General features: G+C 35.0%; 5 protein-coding genes and 1 non-coding gene across 9 annotated transcripts; 2 read left to right on the plus strand and 4 right to left on the minus strand.

Annotated features, from left to right (window-relative positions):
- Positions 1-829: 829 nt before the first annotated feature.
- Positions 830-3,585, minus strand: LOC111010912 (DNA ligase-like protein). Of its 2 annotated transcripts, XM_022284489.2 has the most exons (10): positions 3,352-3,585; positions 3,188-3,255; positions 2,924-3,051; positions 2,759-2,848; positions 2,290-2,349; positions 2,122-2,161; positions 1,896-1,989; positions 1,470-1,529; positions 1,308-1,399; positions 830-1,217 (listed from the first exon to the last, which is right to left on the minus strand). In XM_022284489.2, exons 3-10 carry the CDS (start codon positions 3,049-3,051, stop codon positions 1,131-1,133), a joined length of 651 nt encoding a protein of 216 aa, XP_022140181.1. In that variant the 5' UTR covers positions 3,188-3,255; positions 3,352-3,585; the 3' UTR covers positions 830-1,130. The 2 variants fall into 2 exon arrangements, with proteins under 2 accessions (XP_022140181.1, XP_022140180.1); XM_022284488.2 differs by having other exon boundaries at positions 3,188-3,585.
- A 7,098-nt stretch (positions 3,586-10,683) lies between these two features.
- LOC111010843 (E3 ubiquitin-protein ligase RMA1H1) lies at positions 10,684-13,471 on the plus strand. 2 transcript variants are annotated; one of them, XM_022284415.2, is made up of 2 exons: positions 10,684-10,842; positions 12,585-13,471. In XM_022284415.2, the coding sequence occupies exon 2, from the start codon at positions 12,627-12,629 to the stop codon at positions 13,347-13,349; it is 723 nt and encodes a 240-aa protein (XP_022140107.1). In that variant the 5' UTR covers positions 10,684-10,842; positions 12,585-12,626; the 3' UTR covers positions 13,350-13,471. The 2 variants fall into 2 exon arrangements, with proteins under 2 accessions (XP_022140107.1, XP_087977975.1); XM_088121849.1 differs by having other exon boundaries at positions 10,690-10,842; positions 12,342-13,471.
- A 54-nt stretch (positions 13,472-13,525) lies between these two features.
- On the minus strand, positions 13,526-15,811 carry LOC111010842 (pentatricopeptide repeat-containing protein At2g20710, mitochondrial). The gene is made up of 2 exons (XM_022284414.2): positions 15,384-15,811; positions 13,526-14,778 (listed from the first exon to the last, which is right to left on the minus strand). The coding sequence occupies exons 1-2, from the start codon at positions 15,627-15,629 to the stop codon at positions 13,648-13,650; spliced, it is 1,377 nt and encodes a 458-aa protein (XP_022140106.1). The 5' UTR covers positions 15,630-15,811; the 3' UTR covers positions 13,526-13,647.
- An 11-nt stretch (positions 15,812-15,822) lies between these two features.
- On the minus strand, positions 15,823-15,895 carry TRNAV-UAC (transfer RNA valine (anticodon UAC)). Its single transcript has one exon. It is a non-coding gene; the product is annotated as a tRNA-Val (tRNA).
- A 136-nt stretch (positions 15,896-16,031) lies between these two features.
- LOC111010721 (Tetratricopeptide repeat (TPR)-like superfamily protein) lies at positions 16,032-18,264 on the plus strand. Its single transcript, XM_022284236.2, has 2 exons — positions 16,032-16,351; positions 16,786-18,264. The coding sequence occupies exons 1-2, from the start codon at positions 16,082-16,084 to the stop codon at positions 18,043-18,045; spliced, it is 1,530 nt and encodes a 509-aa protein (XP_022139928.1). The 5' UTR covers positions 16,032-16,081; the 3' UTR covers positions 18,046-18,264.
- A 321-nt stretch (positions 18,265-18,585) lies between these two features.
- Positions 18,586-23,109, minus strand: LOC111010720 (DNA mismatch repair protein MutS, type 2). Of its 2 annotated transcripts, XM_022284235.2 has the most exons (6): positions 22,442-23,107; positions 21,567-22,147; positions 21,187-21,452; positions 20,573-21,097; positions 19,650-20,105; positions 18,586-19,084 (listed from the first exon to the last, which is right to left on the minus strand). In XM_022284235.2, the coding sequence occupies exons 1-6, from the start codon at positions 22,921-22,923 to the stop codon at positions 18,776-18,778; spliced, it is 2,619 nt and encodes an 872-aa protein (XP_022139927.1). In that variant the 5' UTR covers positions 22,924-23,107; the 3' UTR covers positions 18,586-18,775. The 2 variants fall into 2 exon arrangements, with proteins under 2 accessions (XP_022139927.1, XP_022139926.1); XM_022284234.2 differs by having other exon boundaries at positions 21,187-22,147; positions 22,442-23,109.
- Between the last annotated feature and the right edge of the window lie 45 nt (positions 23,110-23,154).

Below are 23,154 nucleotides of genomic sequence, written 5' to 3' on the forward strand. Positions count from 1 at the left end.
TATGGTATTTAGAGCTCTTTTGGAAACATTCATATTTCTGATTTCTGTTTTTTCTTTTTTGCATGACATCAAGATTAATAGATTCAAGGCAGGAACAAGAAACTAACTTGTTTTTGTTGTTTCCAAAATTTTTACAATTTTGAGAATGTTTCTAAAAAATGAGAAATAATAAATCTACATAGTTGTAAAATGCTAGAATTTCTTAATAAAATTGAAAATGATAACGTCATCAAACGAGTCCTTATTTTCCTGTTCATTGAACACCAGATGGCTACTTTCTTATTGCTAAATTGAGTTGTTTGCAGATTTTTTGAGATCTTGACTTTAAATTCTTCTCCACGCCATTAGCAATTTTCTCCAATTTGAAATTTGAACAATCTAAGACACTTTCTTATAGTGCAAAAGAGTGAATCAAGGCTGCATATATTGTTGTGACGCAGTTTTTTTAGATGTTACAGTATTGGATTAAGTTGGCAGTGTGAAAATTAAAATGACCCTAAGAACCACTATGTTCTCAAAGTGTAAGTGGGAGAAATTGATGTTGGGTTGATTCAACTAGTTCTCATGTACGATCTCTTAGTGTGGCATCTCTGACCACTGAATCAGGGTCTAGATAAGACGTTCATCAGATGTAAATCTCATCGGGATTGGCTTGGGGTAGGGACTAGGAATATTAGGTAGGATATTGTAGAAATTATAGAAGACTAAAATTAAATCACATTGGTAGGCAAGCTTTTCATCATGGAATATGAAGTCTTGGCAACATTTAAATATGTTGGTAGACGGTGTCATGAATGGCCAAAAACGCTTAATAATAGAGATGATGCAATTAAGACAACTTCACAATTCATAGAGATTGGCAGAATTAGAGAGGCAAAGTGGCTACAGCCATAAGGCCAACAATTAAGATAAAGGAAATGGCCCTTAACGCTCAATTTCCAATCCAGACTATTAAGAGGACCCTTAAAAGAGGAATATGCCTATACGAGAATGTAGACTAGACACTAAAGCAATGCAAATTGTTTGTCTAATGTTGGTGTGTGATGTGTGGTATTTTCAAAGTATTTCAGAGAATGATGCGGAGGAATCTTACATGAATGTTTTCAGCACTGCTCAATGCATTAACACCTTCAATCTTCCGCTGGGAAGTCCTCATCTGAACCAGTTTCTAGAAATGAACCAAGAGTTTTCCGCAAAAGGCTGAAAGTCTTATCATCCTGTGTTCCAGATCGAAGTGTTATAAGGAGCACCTTAGCATAGAAGGGGGAAGGCGTTGGTGATAATTTTATGAATTACTGATCGTATACCTGCTTTTTCCTTTTCAACGACTCCTCCAGTTGAGCAATTTTGTCAGCACAAGCTTTCTCTTGTTCAGATATCAGGTTCCTTTCTCTCTTTCCTGTTACAGATGCAAAGGCAAATAGATAATATAACGTTCGGTGCTCATTGATGTACAACTTCTTACTTACTCAGTTGTTCATATTTTGCGAATAGCCTTTCTTTCTCCTCTTCAAATTTGGAAATGGTATCTGCAAAGCCAAACAGCATCTGAAATTAAAAACATAACCAAAAAGGGGTGGGGGGAACTATTTAGAGAATCGTCTTGAACTTGAATGATTTAAGATCATAAGCCCATGGTCTGTACTCTGTATATATTTGGAATATTTACCAGATTGAAACCTAACCTGATGAATGCGATATTTGGAAATTATAAATGACAAGGGTTTGCTTATTCATTGGTAAGGCCTCACGTTAAGTGAATATTTACTAGATTGAAACCTAACCTCATGAATGCGATAGTTGATGTTTGATAAATAAAGTGCAAATTAATCTAAACAGAAGTAATGACTAAATAATGCAAAATTTTTCACCAAATTACTCGAAGTGGATATTACCTTTTATGGCCTGGAGGTGTGTGGCTCTCTCTTTTGTGAATTTCTCGTGAAGTGCTTGGAATTTAGCAGTTTCGTCCTTTAAACAGTTTTCGCACTATAAAGAAGCCAAATTAATTTCAACGCAACACGTGGATAATGTACAATGGAACTAAAACAAAATAGAATGACTGAATTTGCTCTTGAATATGAATGGTCTATATTCCGAGTATATTTGTTCTCCACCAACCTCTTTTGAGCTTTTCGATAGTGCTTTTGCAAAACTTTGCCTGAAATTAGTTGGGGAAAATAAATTGATTTTATTCTGTGTACTAATTCAACCAAAAACAGAAGCGAGCAACTGTCCTGAACCGGAAGATTTCGATCAAGTGAAAATGCTCACAATCGAGTTACCTACCTGTCCTTCTCAAATTTAGATTTCACCTCCTCAATCATTGTTCTGATCTCAGAGGATACACTGTCAAAATGTAAACATTAAAAAAATCGTTTTAGTGAACGACATGAAGAGAAGCATTAGCTAAGAAAATAATTTAACTGTCATTAAAAAGGAGCGACACGGATCGAAGTTGGAAAACAGCCAAATGTTTGACAGAAACGGTGAGGCGGATCAAGTCTGATCCAGAAAGTCAAGTTTGAATCAGGCAACCATTTGAATTTTATAATGAAATCACATCACGTAAATAATAGAATCAAATCACTACAGAGGTCAGTTCAAATCTACTAAAAGAAACAAATGAGGCGCAAATCAGCAGCCATGTCCAGAAATTCGAGAATCGAAAATACGCACAAGAATACACAGTTTCAGCTACTCCTATCAATTAAATAAGTATCAATAATTTCCGATCGAGCAAAACCACTCAAATTACCTTGAGATAGTCTCTTCATTCTTTTTCTGGTCGTCCTTCTGAGCTTTCTCTCTTATCTGATTCAGTGCCGACACTATCCCTTTGAGATCGCTGCACATAGCAGATATCATTATCAAGCTTCTGAAAATCAGTAGAAAGTGCAACAGAAATGGAAATAGTACGTACTCGGAAAGGTCGAGATCGAGGTCAATATCATTGCCGGTCCGCTTCCTTTGATCGGAGCTCGTGAGATCGGGATCAGAGACTCGCTTCCTGGTTCTTGTTTTAGCAGTAGGAATTTTAATGTTCCCCATCTGAAATCGAGGTTCAAGAAAACTTCAGAGTTGCAGATCGATAATTGTATAGTTTCGGAGTGTTAATTACAATACAAGTGGAGTTGAATCAAATTGAAGAGGAACGTTAATTTTGGATGGCAGTTCAAGAGAATACTTGTGGAAAGCTTTCTGAATTTCCAGCTGACTCACGTTCCACTCAACTCCGAGAACCTGAAAACAATTCTAAATAATGCAACAAAAGTGAGCCATTCTTTAACACCACCACAAGATTACGATGCTTTATAACGGTGAGAGCAGATGTTGCAGAGAGTCTGAGACCTCCAGAAACGATGCGATGGCGATGGCGGCAGCCGCTTCAGCGGAATGCAGCGACGGTGACGGCTTTGGTGGGTAGCGATAGCGTCGGGACGAAGAAAGAGAGGGAATAATCGAGGGGGTGTGAGGCGGCAATTGAAATTGGAGAGGGAAAAATCGAGGGACTGAGAAGCGGTTTGAAATTGGAGAGCGAAAATCAATTTGGAGGGAAAAGTCGAGGGGTAGGATACGGCTTGAAATTGGGGAGGGAAAAATATAAGGGGTGGGAGGTGCCGATTAAAATTGGTTTACCAAAATAAGATTTTGTTTAAATAATAATAATAATATTATTATTATTATTATTATTAAAAATAATATTGTACGTAAGATATCAAATTTGAAAAAGAGAGATCACCTAGATAGTCTTATATTTTTTTAGTTCTAAAATAAATTACTTGGCCTCCATTGAAAACTATATTATTTTTTTTGTAATATTATTTTTAAAAAGGCTTGTTTTCACAAAATTTCTTTATTATGTTTTTCATTTTTCTTCAATATATATAAATTTTTAGTCAAATTTTAGAAATAAAAACAAGTTTTTGGAAATTACTTTTTAAAATATTCTACCTTTAAATTTTAATTTAAAAATAATACCCCCCCAATGTTTTTAAAAACGTCGGCATAAGATTTTTTTCATTAAATGTTACAATATATATAATTTTGCATTAAACTTTGGACGAAATTAAATTTGAATGTTGTAATCTTACCCTCTAATTCCTTATAAAAGAGTATAGATTTTTTCTTAATCTTCTTCTCCAAAATAAAACCCACCCAAAAAGATTTGAGAAAATAAATTAATAGATTAACTTAAGTTTAAAATCCAATAATAAAATCCAAAAGAAAAATTAAATTTCTAAATTCTTGAATTAAGATTTAATTAAAAATCAAAATTCGAAAACTTAATTTATCTTAATCTAACGAAATTAAACTTTAAGTTCTAATTTACCCAAAATTATAACTCTGAAATTAGAAAATTCAATGATTTAATTTATCCCAACAATTTTATAATAATGTTGGAAAGGATTATCATATTTCTCCCCACGTTTTCTAAGAAAAGTTGGTATGCGAGAATTTCTCCCCATATTTTCTAATGAACGTTGGTATCCGAGACCCTCCCCCAACATTTTATAATAACATTGGACAAAGATGAGATTTAGGAATTTAAAAGATTTCTGATCCCACCTTTTAATTATCTTTTCCCAACATTTTTTTATAACGTTGGAAAAAGATGTCATTTTCAAGGTTTTATTTTTAAAAAATATTTCTATTTTCAAAATTAATTTTTAAAATATTGTAACTTTCAAATTTATTTTAAAATAATACCCCCAAAATTTATATAAAACGTTTGGGATACATTATGTTATCTCAACGTTCTTGTAAAAATGTTGGAATAAAGTTACTTCTCTTAACGTTTTTAATAAAACGTTGGGATATATTATGTTATTCTAACGTTTTTGCAAAAACGTTGGGATAAAATTACTTCCCCCAACGTTTTTAGTAAAATGTGGGGATAAATGATCTTCTGTCAACCTTTTTGCAAAAACGCGAGGAAAAGGTTACTTTTCCCAACGTTTTTAGTAAAATGTGGAGATAAGTGATCTTTTGCCAACGTTATAGTAAAAATGTGAGGAGAAGGGATCTTTGCCCCACGTTTTTATTAAAACATCGGAATATTTAGCGCATAATTTTGGTATGTTTGAATTTATTAACCCATATTCCCACCATTTGTTGCAAAACATAGGAGGAAATAACATATATATGGACGTTTTTAATAAAACGATGGGCGCAATGGTCCCAACGTTTTTGTAAAACTGTTGGAATGCATTATGTTATCCCAACGTTTTTAAAATTATTTCTCTCAACTTGTTTAATAAAACGTGAGGATGAGTGATTTTCACCCAACGTTTTTGTAAAAACGTCGGGAGAAGGGATATTTACCCCACGTTTTTATTAAAACGTCGAAATATTTATTGCGTAACTTTTGTGTGTTTGAATTTATTTGTTCATATTCCCAACGTTTTTTGTAAAACGTTAGAAGAAATTGAATATTTGCCGACATTCTGTAAAAAACGTCGGCAAATATAGACTTTTTTCCAACGATTATTAGATGATTCTGTAATATCCTTGTTCTCACCAATAGAGAATTATGAACAATTCTTTTACAATCCGGATTCTTATGTAGTAACGTTGACAAAACTTATAATTGTTCCTACAATTTTATTTTCGTCGAGAGAACTGACTTCTCCCGACGATATTTTTAATGTTGGGAAAAATTTCGTTAGGAAAACAATAAATTCTTGTAGTGTATATAGCACACTTCTCACATTTCACGTACTCACCGACGCTTCCTGCATCCCTTAAAAAGAAAAAGGGAGAGTCTAACTCATCCAATCTCACTCCAAATCCCACTAATTGATATAAACTAACCAAAAAAAAAAAAACAATGTGTAACATACCTAAATTAACTCTCTTTAATCCACGGACTTTTAAAATATTCATTTTAGTCTTCATACTTTCAACTTTCAAATCTTTATATTTTTAAAATGTTTGTTTCGGCCTACCTACTTTTAAAAGTGACCATATTTTGAGATATGTACCAAAATGAATTAAAGCTAAAGATTTAAAAATCCAATGATGAAACTAGTATTTTAATCCATGTATCTTTACCAAATAACTGCTATATCAATATATCCATCACTATTTCATAAAAGTAAGAGATTGAGATTGAATATAATAATATAGAAAATACTTAGGTCTTCGTCCGTAAGTATTTTCCTAATGATATTTCAAAGTTCGTGTGTATCATGTGCACCCATTTTGTTTTGTTTTGGTTTTTTTTTTGGTGAAACTTCGCGTTTTTGTATTAAAGGAGAGAACAAATTATTAAAAAGTCGATTGGGACCCTGCCATCTCCATCGCAGTGGACCGATTTTAATTTCGTTAGGCTTAGGTAACGGGTCAGATGTGTAGCTTCCCGTCGCTTTATTTTTAATTAAACGACAATAAATAATACCTTCCCCCAACGTGGAAAGTGTTGTGACCAAAAACATCCAGGTCCATTTCAAGAATGGTGGATATGCTATAATGTTTGGATAAGATTTTCATCTCTCTTTTTTGACATAAGATTTTCTAAATAAATAACTGCATATTATTTTCATGAGTAAAATATAAAATTGCTATTATTATCATGGAATATGGGATGAGGTTGAACCTTTTTAACTTTTACAAAAGATACATATGTCGTGTCTTATTTACTGAGTTAATTAGTTCGGATTCATAAAAACAAAACGATAATTGATATGTAATTTTCAACATTTTTTTCTGCATAGGTTAAGTATATTGCAAGGAAAATAAGAAAATGAATCTCAAAGTCTGATCAAGGCACAAAGGAACAAAGAAAACACAAAAAAAAAAGACAACAACATAACTAAAACCAGACAAACAATGAGGAAAAAAAAAGAACCCAATATATAATGGGAGCGAGATGAGAGACGACAAATCATGGATCTTTGGAATTTAATACAACAGGTGGGGGAACGAACTCACAACCTCATGGTTAGAGGTATATGTCAATTACCGCTGCGCTATACTCGCTTTGACGCTTAATCTCAAAATTAATTGATAATGAAAGAAGTAGTTAATTTATTTATAAATTTTATGGGGAAAAAGTCTCTTCTCATTCATCTCAAAATTAAACCGTACATGAGAAGTATATTTAAATAATACAAAGGAAAGAATAACATAATAACTTCTAGCTAACTAAGTTAGCTAAATAAACAATATGATACTCTAATATAAACTTTATTTAATCTCTTGATATTTAATGTGAAATCCTTGACACAACGCTAGATCATTAGGAGGTGAATAAATTTTTATATTTTAACTTTCTAATTACATGTATAATCTTTTTGTGACGATGTTATAAGCATAGTTTAGTGGTTAAGATATTCCTATTCTTCTAAGACGTCGTACACTCAAATTTCTATCGTATATTTGTCATGTTATATATATAATTTAAATTTTTTAAAAATACAGATGACAAATAAATTACGAGAAATTTAGAATCTTATTTTTTAAAAATATATTTTCTTGAATATAAGACAAACCAAGGGAGTCAATTAAATTACTCCTTCCTTAGACGAACTTAAAGTGTCTAAATTCCCACAAAATTAAATATATAGCATAACCATAAGGAGATTTGCAATGTTATTGGGATTTTGAAACCTTGTTTATGCATCTGTAAAAACCTTCCAAAGAGAAAGTCAAGGGCTTAATTGGAAAATAAAAGGCAGTAAGTCATAATAAACATGCATATATTTTGAGATAGCACATTAAAATCCCTTTTTACTTCTATCAAATTATGTTTGAGAGTTGCATGCATATTTGGCACACTTTTTGCATACTTAAATAAAGCAAGCTCCAGACAAATAATGGTAACATTATTGAAGAAACTCATGAAGATATTCAAATTACGGAGTAAGTTAAACAATTGACATGGAAGAAGTTTGTTAGGATTGACCATTTCAATAACATATGATAAGAACATTCAATATTTCCAATTATAAATCTCAATATTACTCAAAAGGCACCCAATTTAATAAATACTATGGTAGAAATTTCAGATTGAGTATAGTTTAATCGTATATATATTCTCGATTAAAAGGTCATGAATTTGAATCTGTATTTTTATGTGTTGTTAAACTGAAAAAACAAATTATACAGAAACACGACTTTTATGCAGATTAAACACATCAACACAATTACTAAAGCTTTCTACTAAAAATTGGAAAGATGGCAAAAGTGTCCGTGGAACGGTTTTTCAAGTTTGTGGAGTTTGTCATCTAAAATATAAGCTGGGAATGGAATATAATAAAATCTGATATTTTCTTTCTTTCTTTCTTTTTTTTTTTTTCAATTTGGAATAGATAGTGTTATACAAGTAAAAGAAAATTTTAAAACAGTAACCAAAAAAAAAAATTACCACATTTGAAAATATAGCAATATTTTTCAATTTATAAATATGGGAAAATTTTTTAAATCACATATTTTTCGTTTTTTGGTTATTCTTATTTTGCTCTCACTATTTTAATGAATCGATGCACCCAATATAAAGTATACCAAAATATTTAATTTGAAGAAGAATTATCAATAATATACCTGAGATGAAGTATATAATTAATATAATTTGAAAACGAGGTTTCTCATCTTCAAAACAACCACTCACTTTAAAGGTACAAGGGTTGCACATCCACTTTTTGCTATATTTAGCATACATCATAAAGTGGTTGCTATATTTATTGAATTTTATTTTGTTATATTTGCAAGCGAATTTTCGTTTAAAATTTTTATTTTGTCTTTTTTTTTTTCTTTTTAAGTTAGAAATTAAAATAACTGACAATTTTTTATAAAAAAAATGCTTCCATTGTATAGACAATTGACTCCCATTTAATTTATTCTTTTTTAAAATAGTATAGATAAGGGTGAAATAAAATTTAGCAGTTATGATTGATTACATTAGTCTGTACTCTTTCCTATATATAGGCTTTGTACCATTATTATTTAATTGTGGAGCGTACTCTATTTTTCAATTGAAATAGTTTAAAGTTATTATTGAAAAAATAATTAAATTAAAATTTTTAAAATAGTATAGATAAGGGTGAAATAAAAAAAAATTACGAATGGATAATTTACTCATAAGAAAAGGAAGATTTTTTAAAATACAAAGTAGGTGAAATTTAAAATCTTGGCCATATATATAAAATATATATATATATATATATATATATATATATAAAAGGTTTAAATTATACCGATTAAAAAAATTAAATTTCAATTTGATTATTCTACCTTTAGTTTGACATTTGAAGTCTCCAATTTAAACTTTGAAGTTTATTTCATTTTAATTACTAAATTTTCAAAATATTTATTTTATTTAAATTATGAGTTCAACTCTCTATCACTTACTAAATTTTCAAAATATTTATTTTATTTAAATTTTAAACCACATGAGTTGAAGAGAAATATTGAATAAAACAGGTATTAGATGGTAAAATTAGAAAAAAAAACGAACAAAGTATTTTTTTTTTAAGTTGAGAAATGTTTTAGAAATTAACAGTTTAAATATTAAAATGGAAAAATTTAAAAATTTTAAAAATTTAAAAATTTAAATAAAACTTTCAAATAAATAGACCCTGACCTTTGATTTAAACTTTCAAATTTAAATAAACAGTTTGATTTTTACCCATTTTTTTCAAAACCGATGAATACCAAATTACTTTCACTATCCATTACTATTTTTTTAAACTCATTATTTATTTGTTTTCTCTTCCTTCTTTTCTTCTCTTTGTTCATTCTCCCCTCTTAGAGTTCTCTTTTCCTTCTCTTTTATTTTTTTTAACCAACAGCCTTCTTGATTTTGGTGACATTCAATAGTCGCTGACACGTGCATCAACACCGATGAGAGAGAAGAGAGTAGAGAGGACGAGAACGAGAGGGAGCGAGAGGAAGAGATCGATCTTTTACATGATTGTTCAAATAATTAAGGAAAAAAAAATCTTAAGAAAATTTATATTAAATTTCAAATTTGAATACGAATAAGGAGATTGAGATTCTGTTTTCCTTAATTCCAATTTCGATTTTTTAATTAAACAAATATTTAATCTCTAAATGATTTAATTTAAATTTGAATTTGACTTTTGATTTATTTACATATTTCTATTCATTTAATCTCATTTATGATTTCATTGGAATCAATCAGATTTTATTATTATTAATAAACATTTCCTTCAAAATTAATTTAATAATTTAGGAATTTTATTCATTTTATAAATAAGTTTTTAAATATCAAATTATTTGATCAAATAAATTAATTAATGAATTATTAAAATTTAATTGAAATTCGTTTAAATCCTTAATTATTTGAACTAATCACTTACTCTCATCTTTCCTTCCTCGCTCCCTCTCTCTCCTCTCTCAGTTTATGAAAAAAAGAGAAGAAAAGAAAGAAGAGAAGATGAGTTAATAGAAAATGAGAGGAAAAAAATCTGGAACAGGGAGTGTTTCAAAAAAGGGTGGGCCATGGACGGTATGGGTGACATCAGCCAAAACATCAGTTTTGAAAAACGTGATTAAAAAACAACAATACTGTCACAAAAACCCAAGAGTATATGGACCACGTCAGAGTTTCACTGCCAGAGAAGACAGATGAAGAATACACGTAAGAAATACTCTGTTTGTATATCGCCTAAACAGAAAAAAGGGAAAAAAAGGAAATTACTGAATTTGTCTATAAATTGATTTTTTCCGCCAACGCGAGGCCGAAGAACATTAAATCCTCACAGACGTCGGTTGGCGATCTCCTCTGCGTCTCCTCGTTTTGGGAATTTCACGATAGCGATCTTCTGGAGATCAGGGCAGCTCTCGCACTGTGATTCTTGATCTTCTCTACGCCTCTCGGTAACACAAGCTACTCCTTCAACCTTTTTTCCCCCTCCTTTTACTCTATCACTCTAAAATCTTTTTCGACGGTAGCAGCTTGTGTGATGGTTCTTTTTTCTTCCTCGATCGGAAAACTTTCGATTTTGTTCTGTTGTCTGTGTGGATTTTGTTTTCGACTTGCTTCTTTTTTTTCTCCGGCTATTTCCGGATCTTGTGATCTGTGGGTTTTCGGGCTTTAGCACTCTGAAATTAGAACTCCACTTACTCTCTCTCCGCATCTTCTAAAAATCCTTCTCTAACATCAAAGATCTCGTTCGATTTCAGTAACTATTTTTAGATTCAAGGTACGTATTCACATTGCCGTGATTGGATAAAGAATAACATTTTCTCTTTTTAAAGTAAGAATTCAAGGTATTCACGTGTTGACAATATTGAAAGAAAGAATAACTTCATCCGGATTTTGAAACCCTAGCTCGCGTTCTCTCTTCTTTTCTTTCGTATCTTCGAATTTTTTCTAGTCTCTGTTAACTTTTGAGCTTCTATTTTAACCTCCTAGAATTTGTATAACATAGTTTTTTTTGTCCTTTATTAACAAAAACTTAATTCAACATTCTTCTTTGGCATGTTCATTGAGTTGATAATTTGTTCATCAGTGGTATGAGAAATGAATTCAAATATATATATATATATATATGAGTTAAAAAGAAAATGAAACTAATTAATTCAAGCTAACATAAGCTATAGTGCCGACTCCTTCCTTCGGAGGTTCCAATTTCAGACCTCCTGCTAAAGAATTAATTCATTCAAATTTTTATTAGATGTTTAATCGAAAAATTAATTGCAACGACTAAATTAGTTATTTTATACAAAGTTAAAAAAGGACTAAAATCAAATATAAAACATTACAAATTTCTGTTTAAACATCAATTATTTAATTATAAATTAATATCAACAAATTATTAAAATATAATTTATTGTAATTAAATATTATTGTAGTAATAAAACAAATAAAATATATTATTTTAATTACAAATAATATTAACACATTTTTTAGTTAATGTATTTTTAATTAGCTAGAAAAGAGATAATTTCTATTCCAATTCCAAAAAATTTTAATAAACAATATCAATAATTTTTAATTCTAAAAAATTTTAGTAAACTATATATATATATATATTCTCATATAGATTTATCTGATTCCTAATAAGAAAACCCAAACCTAAAAATCAAGTAACAAGAAGTAAACAGATTCAATTTAAACTTTTTTTTTGGCTTAATCCTTCCCGCTATTTCATTTGTTTTCTCACATTAGTGTATAATTAAATTAATGGTAATCAAGTAAATTCTAAGTTTGGTTTGGATGGACCCTCAATTCATTAATGGTTATGGCATGAAGACTTAAAAAGTTGTGGTCTTAAGACTCCACCATTACAATCTGATTTTTAATATTATTATTTTCATTTTTTGTGGGAATGCGTCATCTCTGACAAACCCTGTGGTTTGATCGCATTGATCAGCATAGGTTGGGCCACGGCAGAGAATTCCACTCGTACAAAAGAAAATTTAATATTGTAACTACATATAATTTTCATATTTATTTATGAGACCATGTCAAGATCCTTCATTTATTGGGAATGCGACCCGAAGTTAAAGTCGTTGAAGCAGATAAGACATGTTTCACATTTTATTAGTTCCTACTTTCTTTTTCAAACCTTGCATATTTTTTCTTCTTTTTCTTATTTTAATGTTGTCTGTTGCAGGCCAAGTCCTGGTGTGAAGCAAATTTGTGAAGTTGTCTATATATGGCCTTTGAGCACTACCTTTCACATGGCTGGAGGAAGCAGGTTCCAGCTGCAATGGCAAACTCTGAGAACTTTAAGGCTTGTTTTGACTGCAGTATTTGCTTAGACTTTGCATCTGAGCCTATAGTGACTCTGTGCGGCCATCTCTACTGCTGGCCTTGCATTTACAAGTGGCTTCATGTCCAGAGTGCCTCCCTCGGCCCTGACGAGCCTCCGCAGTGCCCGGTTTGCAAGGCCGATATTTCCCACACGACAATGATCCCTCTCTACGGCCATGGTCAATCGGCAGAGGATGATGAGGTTGATGCCAAAGAGTTACTTATACCTCCTAGGCCATCAGCTTTTGGCGACAAGGCTCTGGGATCTATCAGATCTAATAATGCTTCTGGTCAGCACCTTCCTTATAGAAACCCATATCAGAATCAAAGCTACAACTTTGATCCGTATGACAGCTATGAAGAGGACTCGAGCAGTTCGTTATTTAACCTCGAACACGACCCAGCCGATAGTTTTCATCATCCAGTGGCCAGGATGTTTGGAGAGATGGTGTATACTAGGATGTTTGGGAATTCAGAGGGCTTATACACATACCCGAATTCTTATCCTCAGACCGGGAGCAGCAGTCCGCGATTGAGAAGGCAGGAAATGCTAGCAGAGAAATCGCTTAACAGGATATCATTTTCTCTCTTCTGTTGCTTAGTTCTATCTCTTATTATCTTCTAATTATAGATGGTGGCTCCTGCAATTTTTAGTTTGTAGCCATTTTTGCGAGGGATGTAATTGAATAAGCTTTGGGACAATTGATTAAACACACCACATTCTATGTAGCTTTGATTCATTTCAAATGAGCAACTGTTAGTGACAAATATAACCAGTCAGATTTAAAAAACAAAAAGCTCTAAAAAATCTCTCTTTCTTTTTCAAAGGAAAACTAAAAAGCAAATGAGAAGTGCTGACAGTTATGTTTCTTTTAAAAAAACACAATAACTATTAAACAGCCCTTTACTGTTCTGTAACAAGTCTATGCACATTCATCACCACAATCTATCAATACATCATGAGCAAAAAGAGAGTTAGCTTCAGCCCTCAACAAACCAACCACTTTCTCAGCTTCTTTCACATCTTGCTTCCCTTCAAGAAAAGTTGCTAAAATTTCCTTGAAATGGTTCAATTCTGGTGGACACAAAGTGGCTGCTTTTTTCAGTGCTTCAACTGTGTGCTGTAGTTGATCTTTCTGAATATATGCATTGGCTAAATAGCACCACGAATGGACAGAAAACTTGCTTTTTCCAGTCACTGCCTTGTTTATGAGGGCTTCAGCCTTCTCCATCAGACCTCTTCTGCAATACGCCTCGATCAACATGTTCGGAATTCGCAAGTCGTTGGACAATTTCCAGGTCTCCCAGTCCTTGAAAATATGCTCGGCTGCTTCGATATCATCTAATATCAAAAGTGATCTCATCATGCTCATGTAACCTTTATTGTAGACTTTCTCCTTCTTGTAAAGTTTCCAGATACGGTGTAACTCGTCTTTCTTTCCGCTTTCAGCATACAGTTTGAGGAGGATGTCAAATGCAGAACCTCTCCTTTTGGCAGTTGCTAGAAGAGCTTCTGATTTCCTCAGCATGGACAGAGATTTGTCTACTAAGCCAACTTTAAGGTAACCATTTGCAGCAATGACATAACAGCTCCAATCCGGAACAATTCTGGGATCTAATTCCATTCGTTCGACAATATTATCGACTCCCTTGATATCAGATGCTACAGCATATGCACTCAACCGGATGCTATATGTGTATCGATCATAAGATACACCCTTTTCTTCCATTTCTTGCAACAGAGGATCTAATCTCTCAAATTCTCCAATTTGATAATAAAGATTCATCATGATATTGTATGGTAGGGGGGCTCCATCAAAGCCCATTTCCTTGATCTTTTGCAGGATGGCGTTGGCTTTATCAACACACTTTTCATGGGCATAGCAGTTTAAAAGAGCTACATGAACCTGAAACTTTTTCAATTGACTTGGGATGCTGTTGAAATAATCCTCTACCTGTTCCAACCCATGAACTCTTAAGATCAAATTCATCCGTGTCGCAATATCAACAGACGATAGTGGCAGGTATCTTTTATCACCCATCCATTTAGATATCTGAAGAAGAAGGAAGGGATTTTCAAGAGATGGGTCAAAAGGAGAGTACTGGATAGAACTTTGCAAAATTGCAAATAATTCAACATAAAATCAATAAGCCAAGATTTCTCTACAATGATCAGAAGAACATGGAAAGCAAACCACTCTCCACTGTATTAGTTATTCTTGCAAGTCAAAACATGAAGTTCAATAGAGAAAGAGAGAGAGAATGTGCAACTGCAAGGCTACTATTGATGGGAAAAGAGAGCTATCTGACATTATTTTAGCTCAAATCATGGTGATCTAGTTCCAGTGGCTTAACAAATTCATAGGAGAACGATGCTGGAAGATAAATGAGTTCATTATCCATACAGCAGTAGAAAGACATGATCTCTTACCTCTACAAGCTTCCAAACTTACAAATGACAGATGAGGTCAGATGCTCAATTATATATGTATATACATCAATTATCATATATTGAAACAGGAAAGAACTAACAATCAACACCTAAAGCTCGCTAATCGCAAATCGTCTGTATTTTACGCCTTAACCTTAGTATTGCCAAGGACCCATTTCCCTCAATCATCGAAATCAATTCGATAACGGCAAACAGGAGAAAGCAAACCTCAAGAGCATGTTTGGACCGCTTGTAAATTCTCAGCTCCTTGATAATCTTCTGAAGCTCCTCTCTCTGAACAGGCCTGCCCTCTCGCACCCACTGATCAAGAACTGGAATTACAGAGACATTAGGGTCACCCACCGGTGAAATCCTCCTGTAAAGTGAATCCCTCGCAATCATTGAGTAGAAATGCCCCAATATTCTCCGAAATGCAACTGGATGCACTTGTTTTCCTGGAACTAAAAGCTTCATCACGAAAGCTCAAAAAACAAAGAAAAATATGAAGAAACTGAACGCTGCCCAAGTATTCTGTGGGAGTGGGCTCTGCAGATGAAGGTTGATGAAAAACATAAAACGTTTCTCAAGTACACGAATTCGAAATTGCTGAGATCGGGGAGAAACACAGGGAAAATAAAAAGAAAATAATAAAAAAAACATAAAATTTTGTTGCTGCCCAGGATCGAACTGGGGACCTTTAGTGTGTAAGACTAACGTGATAACCACTACACCACAGCAACATTGCTGACAGAGTTTACAGATAAGCATATATTATTTTGATGTTCCTTTTGAGGCCCAAGTTCGGCCCATTAGGAAGCCCATTTTCATTCCGTAAATTTTAAGGAGCCCAATAAAAAACCTTCCTAAAACCTTGAACCGCCGCCTCCGGTGCGTTGGTTCTTCTTCTTACCGCTTACCGAGTTTCCATGGCGAGCTCTCTGCGGACCTCATCGATGGATCAGAACCTCTTCTCCAAAGCCTTAACACGCTATGCTATGGCTGGCCGATCTTATCACACTAATCGGATGAAAAAGGCGACTCTGTATGCGAAAATTAGTCCACTGGGCGATCCTAGCATCAGCGTGGGGCCGGAGCTCGACGGCTGGGTCCAGGAGGGGAAGAAGATCCGAGTCGCTGAGCTTCAGAGAATCATTCACGACCTTCGCAAGCGCAAGCGTTTTACCCAAGCTCTTGAGGTTTGAATTCTTCTTTCCTGAAATGTGCTTTGTTTCGATTGGAGGAAGAAGTGAATGATACAAAGTGATGCATCAAGTTAGAGCTGAGTGCCTTTTAGATGAGCCACACTTCTGAAGTGTGCATAGCCTAATCGCTAACTTCGAAATGAGGATCATGGCGAATGAGGTCATATCGATAGATTTGGCATGGGGAGATGGAAGGCACTTGGCTTTTCCATGTGCTTTGCTCGACTAGCTTTATCATCAGTTCACGAAATATGGACTTCCAGCGATGAAATCATGTCTTTTCTCCCCCCATTAATTTCACTTGCTTGAAATTTTAGTATTTGTGGATAGTGATAGAATGACTGAAACATTATTATGAGCTGGAAATATGTGGATTTGGACAATTTTTTGGTGGATTTCTTTGTAATTGATGATGGACGTTAATGCAGGTGTCCGAATGGATGAAGCAAAGCGGCGTCTGCATATTTTCACCAAGCGAACATGCAGTGCAATTGGATCTGATTGGCCGAGTTCGTGGATATCTTTCTGCCGAAAGCTATTTTGATCAGTTGAAGGACCAAGACAAGACTGGTAAGACATATGGTGCTCTCCTGAATTGCTACGTTCGGCAGCGGCAAGTTGATAAATCCCTCTCCCATTTACAAAAAATGAAAGAGATGGGTTTTGCAACTTCAGAGCTCACTTACAATGACATGATGTGCTTGTATACAAACGTTGGTCAGCATGACAAGGTCCCTCAGGTCCTAGCAGAGATGAAGGAGAATAAAGTTTCCCCCGACAACTTCAGCTACAGAATCTGCATCAATTCGTATGGTACGAGATGCGATCTTGAGGGGATGGAGAGTGTATTGAAAGAGATGGAATCTCAACCTCACATTGTCATGGACTGGAACACTTATGCAGTAGTTGCAAACTTCTTCATAAAAGGGGGTCTTACTGATAAGGCAGTTGATGCCTTGAGAAAATCAGAAGAGAGACTGAACAGTAAAGACAGAATTGGCCACAATCATCTGATCTCACTTTACGCGACATTAGGTAACAAGGAGGAGGTGTTGAGATTGTGGAAACTGGATAAAAGTGATTCTACGAGATTCATCAATAGGGACTATATTACAATGCTTGAATCTCTGGTGAGACTGGGTGAACTTGAAGAAGCTGAAAAAGTACTGAAAGAGTGGGAATCATCTGGGAATTGCTATGATTTTCGAGTTCCTAACACTGTCATTGTTGGGTATATTGACAAGGGAATGTGCGAGAGAGCCGAAGCCCTGCTTGAAGACTTGATGAAGGAAGGAAAGGCTACCACACCCAACAGTTGGGGTGCTGTGGCTGTTCAATATCTGGACAGGGGAGAGACTGAGAAAGCTGTAGAGTGCATGAAGACAGCCCTCTCTCTACATATCGATAAAGGATGGAAGCCTAATCTTCGTGTGATCACAGGCATATTGAATTGGATAGGAGATAACAGCAGCACTGAAGAAGTAGAAGCTTTTGTAGGCTCATTGAGGTCTGTCATTCCAGTGAATAGAGAGATGTATCATGCCTTGATGAAGGCTCATATAAGAGGTGGTAAAGAAGTCCATGGGCTGTTAAGTCAAATGAAGTCTGATCAAATAGATGAAGATGAGGAGACAAAGAAAATTCTTGGCACTTGGCAAGAAGCAACTGAAGGTAAGAGCATTGGCTGATTGTTTTCTTATTGCATCTCATTATTGATGTTGTGAATCAGCCAAACGCATGTTGCTCGTGGTTATCTTGTTTATCAAATTCTTCTCATGGAAGGTATAAAAGTAGCATGAATTTGCTTGTTATTGCCTATCATTGGTCAACATCATCGAAAGAAATTACCATCAGTGCCACCATCCTCACTTTTTTATTATTAGATATTGAGAAATATTTTCTAGTTACTCGTCCTGTTATAATTTTTTAAATGCATTAGCATTGATATCAGTAAGGACTGCCTTCTACAAAAAGTTCAAAACTTCTCATCTTCATGGCGAACAAAGGCATATTACAGAAGTCAACTACCCGCCATTTAATTTGAGCGAAGCAGTGGAATTTTGCTACACCATTGTCTGAGATTTCATCAAAATTATGCCTTTCTTTCAAGTATTTGCATTGAGGGGAATTCAGTGAAGTCAGACTATAATCTAGACCAAAAGCAAACCTCAGGGTAGATTGTTAAACCACAATGGGTCAAAAAGGTGAGTTTGAAAAAACCGAGGATCTAAAGAATGGTAAAATACTTCCTTTATATCAAAGAACCAATGAGTTGAGGCAGCTACGTGCTTCCTGTATTGTTTTTGTCCAACATCCTCGTCATCAATATGTGCATACATGTGATTAGTTAGTGTGCAAATTAAGAGCAAATGGGTAGTAAACTTTAGCATGACATAGACCACCAACTAGGGTTGATATTTACTTTATATAAGCAACTGTACAACCATAATTCATAGGACTCTCCTGATCATACTTGGCTACACGAGGATGGTTTCTCAAGGTCTCAAGTACATATTCCTTAACAGCACCTGTGCCCATTCCATGGATGATAAAAAGAACGGAATTTGGCCCTCTAGAAGAGATGGCCATATCAAGGTGGTAAGAAGCTTCTTCAACGCGCATACCACGCAGGTCAACCGTATTCTTCGAGGTCTGCACTGCAGGGCCATAAGAATCCCCATCCTTACTTCCATCTGAATGACTAACAAATTCCCTGCTCTGTCGACCCTACAATGTCAACAACGACCGTGAGATTCACATCATTTGTGTATGCATCCCAGGAAATAGTACAATGGTTACACAGACAACATCAACTGGATAATGAAATCAAGGGAATAGATTCCAAGTCATGGTAAGGTCCGTCTAACCCTTGGATACCAAATCTTTAATATTTACAATGTCCCACCAGACATATTCAGACTGTAGGTTTTCCATTTGAAGGAAAAAGTGAAGAATGAAGAAAAATGAATGCCAGTTTAGAGATCATGAGCACAATGGAAGCATTTCCAAGTATGAATTTTTATTGGGATGCGCTATAAAAATATGTTAACTGGTTCAAAGATTGGGAAATAAAACCTAAATGTCAAAACGATATCATGGGAAAAAATGAACAGTTATAAGGAGGGTTGCCTCCTTGAGTGAAGCTACATATGATTGAAAATTTCAGGAATCATCCAATTGGAAAACATTAGACCTAACTTTACCAAATCCTCAACAGTGGCTTGATATGCAGGCAATTTAGATTTACAAAAGATGATGTCTAGAGCATGGCTGTTAATATAAGAGAAGATACCTGTTTCTTAGAGTATGAGAGAGAATTAGCTGCAGCTGCCTTATTTGGCAGTGCTCTGACACTGCTTTTCTTCACTCTCACCTTTATTTTACCATATTGCACAAGGATTGTTTCATCATCATCAGAAGCTTCAACAACAGTAGCTAACTTATTCCCGAGACCAGTTACAAACACCTGTTCACCCAACTTGGGTGTGTAAGAATTAGTATTTGCATCACTGATGCGGAAATTCTCTGCTGGATCACAAGCTTCACAAATTGAAGCAATTTCTGATTCGGTTTTCTTAATCAGTGAACTAAATTGATCGGCACCAACAATTTTCAGTTGCTCTTCGAACTTCTGTATAACAGTTTCTATCTTGGACTTTATTGCCTCAATCTCTTGCTGAGCCCGTCTAGTTTCGAGAGACATAAGGGCTGTCTCACGCTTATCAAGATCTTCTGCCTCATACTGAATCTAAATCAATGATTTAAAAATGAGATGAGTAAAGATCTATTCCATAAATAAAGCAATACCATAAGTTGTTGGATTGTCATTGGTTCGGCATTTGTTGAACTGAGAAATAGTAAAATCATTCACAAGAAACTCTTTCATACTTTATCAAATGGTATAGTTTGCTCAAAATTTCAGAAGTCCTTTATAACTGCCACCAATGGCCATTGCAATTGTTGAGCTACTTAAGTTTTAAGAAATGCCTCTACTTGAAAGTTGAAATGATAATCACATTTCTTTACGTTTTTTTCTAGTTGATTATGCTACGAATCACGAATGTAAGTTTTCCGTAGACTGAAAAACGTATGTTATGAGCAAAAGGTAATGTCATGATCAACTATCACGGTCAGTGAACAAGCAAGCTTACAAAATGCAGTAGGGGTAAAAAGCAACAGACAAATGGTAGTCTGGACAAATTTCTAGAACTTTACCTCGTTATAAAGGGCCAAAATTTCAGCATGAAGAGATGCAGCTTTCCTCCTTTGAGCTTCCAATTTATCTCTTTCCTCTATTAGTGATTTAAATAGCAGACACCTACGTTCATCCTGCCTTTCTGGTGCAAGATTCACCATCCACTTCTTTGCACGCTCTATTATGGCTGGATCAAATCCAATAGATTCAGCAATACTTAAAGCATTTGAATCTCCAGTACTTCCCCAAAGGACCCTATAAGTAGGTTTTAAAGTTTCTAGTGAAAATTCCATAGCTGCATTCTCAAATGAAGAATCACTATCTTTTATGCGAGTTAAATCCGCATAGTGAGTAGTCACAACAGCTAAGTTTACACAATTTTTGAGATATTTCAAAATGCTGGTAGAGAGAGCCACGCCTTCTGAAGGATCAGTTCCACTACCAATTTCATCAATAAGGACGAGAGATTCATTTGAGGATACTTCTAAAATTTTACAAATCCGCGAGATGTGCCCACTAAAAGTTGAGAGATTTTGTTCCAGAGACTTCAATCAAGAAAGCGATGTCAGACTTAAATATAACTAAAAAAGCTGATAACCTATACAACTACAGTAGGAAGATTTGAAAATTCTACCTGGTGATCTCCAACGTCAGCCAGAACAAGATCAAACCATGGAAGTTTTGGGAGGTTCTTAGCAGGCAAGTACATGCCAGCCTTAGCCATAAGAGATGCTAGGCCCAACGTCTTAATGGATGCAGTTTTGCCTCCTGTATTAGGTCCTGAAATCACAACCACTCTAGTTTGATGCTTAATTTTAATGTCTATTGGCACTGGAAAATCAGTGAAGCTTCCTGAAAAACCTTCACTATTCATTGCATTATCTCTCTTGTCAAATTGACCTACATTTTCAGAGTGAGATAAAACATTATCTGATGAACTTTTTAGAGAGTAGTTGAGCAGCAATGGGTTCTGAATAGCATCAATATCTACGGATAATGTATTGTCAGTTATACCATAATTTAAGCCTTCATACCCCTTGGGTGAGAAACATGGACAAACCCCACTCATCCATCGAGCATAAGCAGCCCTGGCCAAAGCAAGATCAAGTTCAATAATTCTATCCAATAAATACTTTATATCACTTTCTGACTCTGATATTTCAGCTGTAAGCATACTCAAAATGGCTATTTCCTCAGCCTTCTCAGAATTTGAAAGCCTAACTTCCATGTTGTTCAAATCCACTGCATCCCCGGGTTCGATAAAGTAAGTGGCGCCAGAACTGCTGGTGCTCAATACAATTCCATCTGGAAGCAAATATTTGTGAGAAGCTCTAACAGCAACACACATTCGAGCTCGGCGCTTCGTTATCAGAGGTCTGTCGATTCCACCCGCCTGATAAATCTTAGAGGATACTGCCTTCAACAGAGAATCTAACTCTTCCATATTTCTCTTCCTCTCCAAGCGAATGAGCTCCAAGTCTTCACTGGCTCTATCAAGAATAATTGAGAAATTGCAGTCGATGCAAAATCCAACTTTGCTCTCCAATTCCACCTGGAAATCGCAATTCTGAAGTATTTCAAGCAAGGGCAAGTACCTAATGAATATAATTAGATAGATTAAATCGTGTTCATCTCTACCCATAGTATCTGTTCACGTTTCATTTCATCAACTAAACTATCACGGACAGGAACACAGGGAATTAGGATCTTTTACTCACGGCTCGAGATGTTCAGAATATTTTTTCTCCACTCTTCTTTCTTGTTTCTTATTATTTTTTACGAACAAAGAAAGAAGGGGAAAATTGAAATGTTTCACGAGATAATTTTCTATGTAAATAAACATCACATCAGTTTTCCTTCAAACACCAAAAGCTCCATAGAAACTTTACCTATCTGAAGACTGGCCACCAGCAGCTAAAGCCTCCAGTTCCTCGAACAACTCCCTCGCAGCTTTCAGAGTTCGTCGCACCGAACACAGTTCAGCTACTGTAAGCAATTTTCCAGAAGTTGCCGAATTCAAAATTCCAGAGACTTCTTCGATTCCTGAAAAATCCAACTGTCTGGAAACCACAGCTTCCGCTGCAGCCGTCTGATCCAGAAGCTTTTGGCTCTCCTCCCTCGTCCGGCCAATTCGGATGTTAGCCTTTTGAGCTACGTCAAAGCCCATGGAGGTCGATGTAAACGTGGAGAGTTGCTTACAGATAGAACTCCATTCTAGAACTCTGAGGGTTTCGTTCTGGAGGGCCTGTGAAGTAGCGATTCGGACGGACGCCGATTCATGAGAGGTGGATAGTGAAAAGGCGGGCCTGAAAACTCTGGCTAAGATACTGGGAGTTCTTCTAATGGAGACGAAGCTGTAGCTGAACTCCATCGGAAGGTGAAGAAAGTGGAGGAGGGCGCCGGTGAGTGAAAATTTCTGCGGAATGGATTTTCAGAGCGGGCATCTTATCCAGTTCAATCGCCGAGTCCTCTCCATTGACGTTAGTTACGCAGTCGCAGGCTTCGGTTATCCTTGCAGTTGCAATCGCATACAAAAAGAACGGAGCTTAGCAACTTCGACGACATGTGTTTCACCGAGTCAAAACGACATGTCGTTCTTCGT

This window comes from Momordica charantia (assembly GCF_013281855.1).
Source record: "Momordica charantia cultivar OHB3-1 chromosome 3 unlocalized genomic scaffold, Mcharantia_2.0 BLBB01000003.1, whole genome shotgun sequence".
In the NCBI taxonomy this organism is placed as follows: domain Eukaryota; kingdom Viridiplantae; phylum Streptophyta; class Magnoliopsida; order Cucurbitales; family Cucurbitaceae; genus Momordica; species Momordica charantia.

Bases quoted from the DNA above. Each gene is read 5' to 3' on its own strand.
- LOC111010720 (XM_022284234.2), bottom strand. From the start codon at position 22,923: ATGGAGTTCAGCTACAGCTTCGTCTCCATTAGAAGAACTCCCAGTATC. The intron at 20,106-20,572 runs GTAAAGTTCTAG...TCATTGATTTAG, and splicing joins TTTTGGCCCTTTATAACGAG to ATTCAGTATGAGGCAGAAGA. The intron at 19,085-19,649 runs GTATCTTCTCTT...TTGACATTGTAG, and splicing joins TCTCATACTCTAAGAAACAG to GGTCGACAGAGCAGGGAATT.
- LOC111010843 (XM_022284415.2), top strand. From the start codon at position 12,627: ATGGCCTTTGAGCACTACCTTTCACATGGCTGGAGGAAGCAGGTTCCA.
- LOC111010721 (XM_022284236.2), top strand. From the start codon at position 16,082: ATGGCGAGCTCTCTGCGGACCTCATCGATGGATCAGAACCTCTTCTCC. The intron at 16,352-16,785 runs GTTTGAATTCTT...ACGTTAATGCAG, and splicing joins GTTTTACCCAAGCTCTTGAG to GTGTCCGAATGGATGAAGCA.
- LOC111010842 (XM_022284414.2), bottom strand. From the start codon at position 15,629: ATGAAGCTTTTAGTTCCAGGAAAACAAGTGCATCCAGTTGCATTTCGG. The intron at 14,779-15,383 runs GTTTGCTTTCTC...CTTCTTCTTCAG, and splicing joins GGTCCAAACATGCTCTTGAG to ATATCTAAATGGATGGGTGA.
- LOC111010912 (XM_022284489.2), bottom strand. From the start codon at position 3,051: ATGGGGAACATTAAAATTCCTACTGCTAAAACAAGAACCAGGAAGCGA. The intron at 2,350-2,758 runs GTAATTTGAGTG...ACATTTTGACAG, and splicing joins AATGAAGAGACTATCTCAAG to TGTATCCTCTGAGATCAGAA. The intron at 2,162-2,289 runs GTAGGTAACTCG...AACTAATTTCAG, and splicing joins TCTAAATTTGAGAAGGACAG to GCAAAGTTTTGCAAAAGCAC.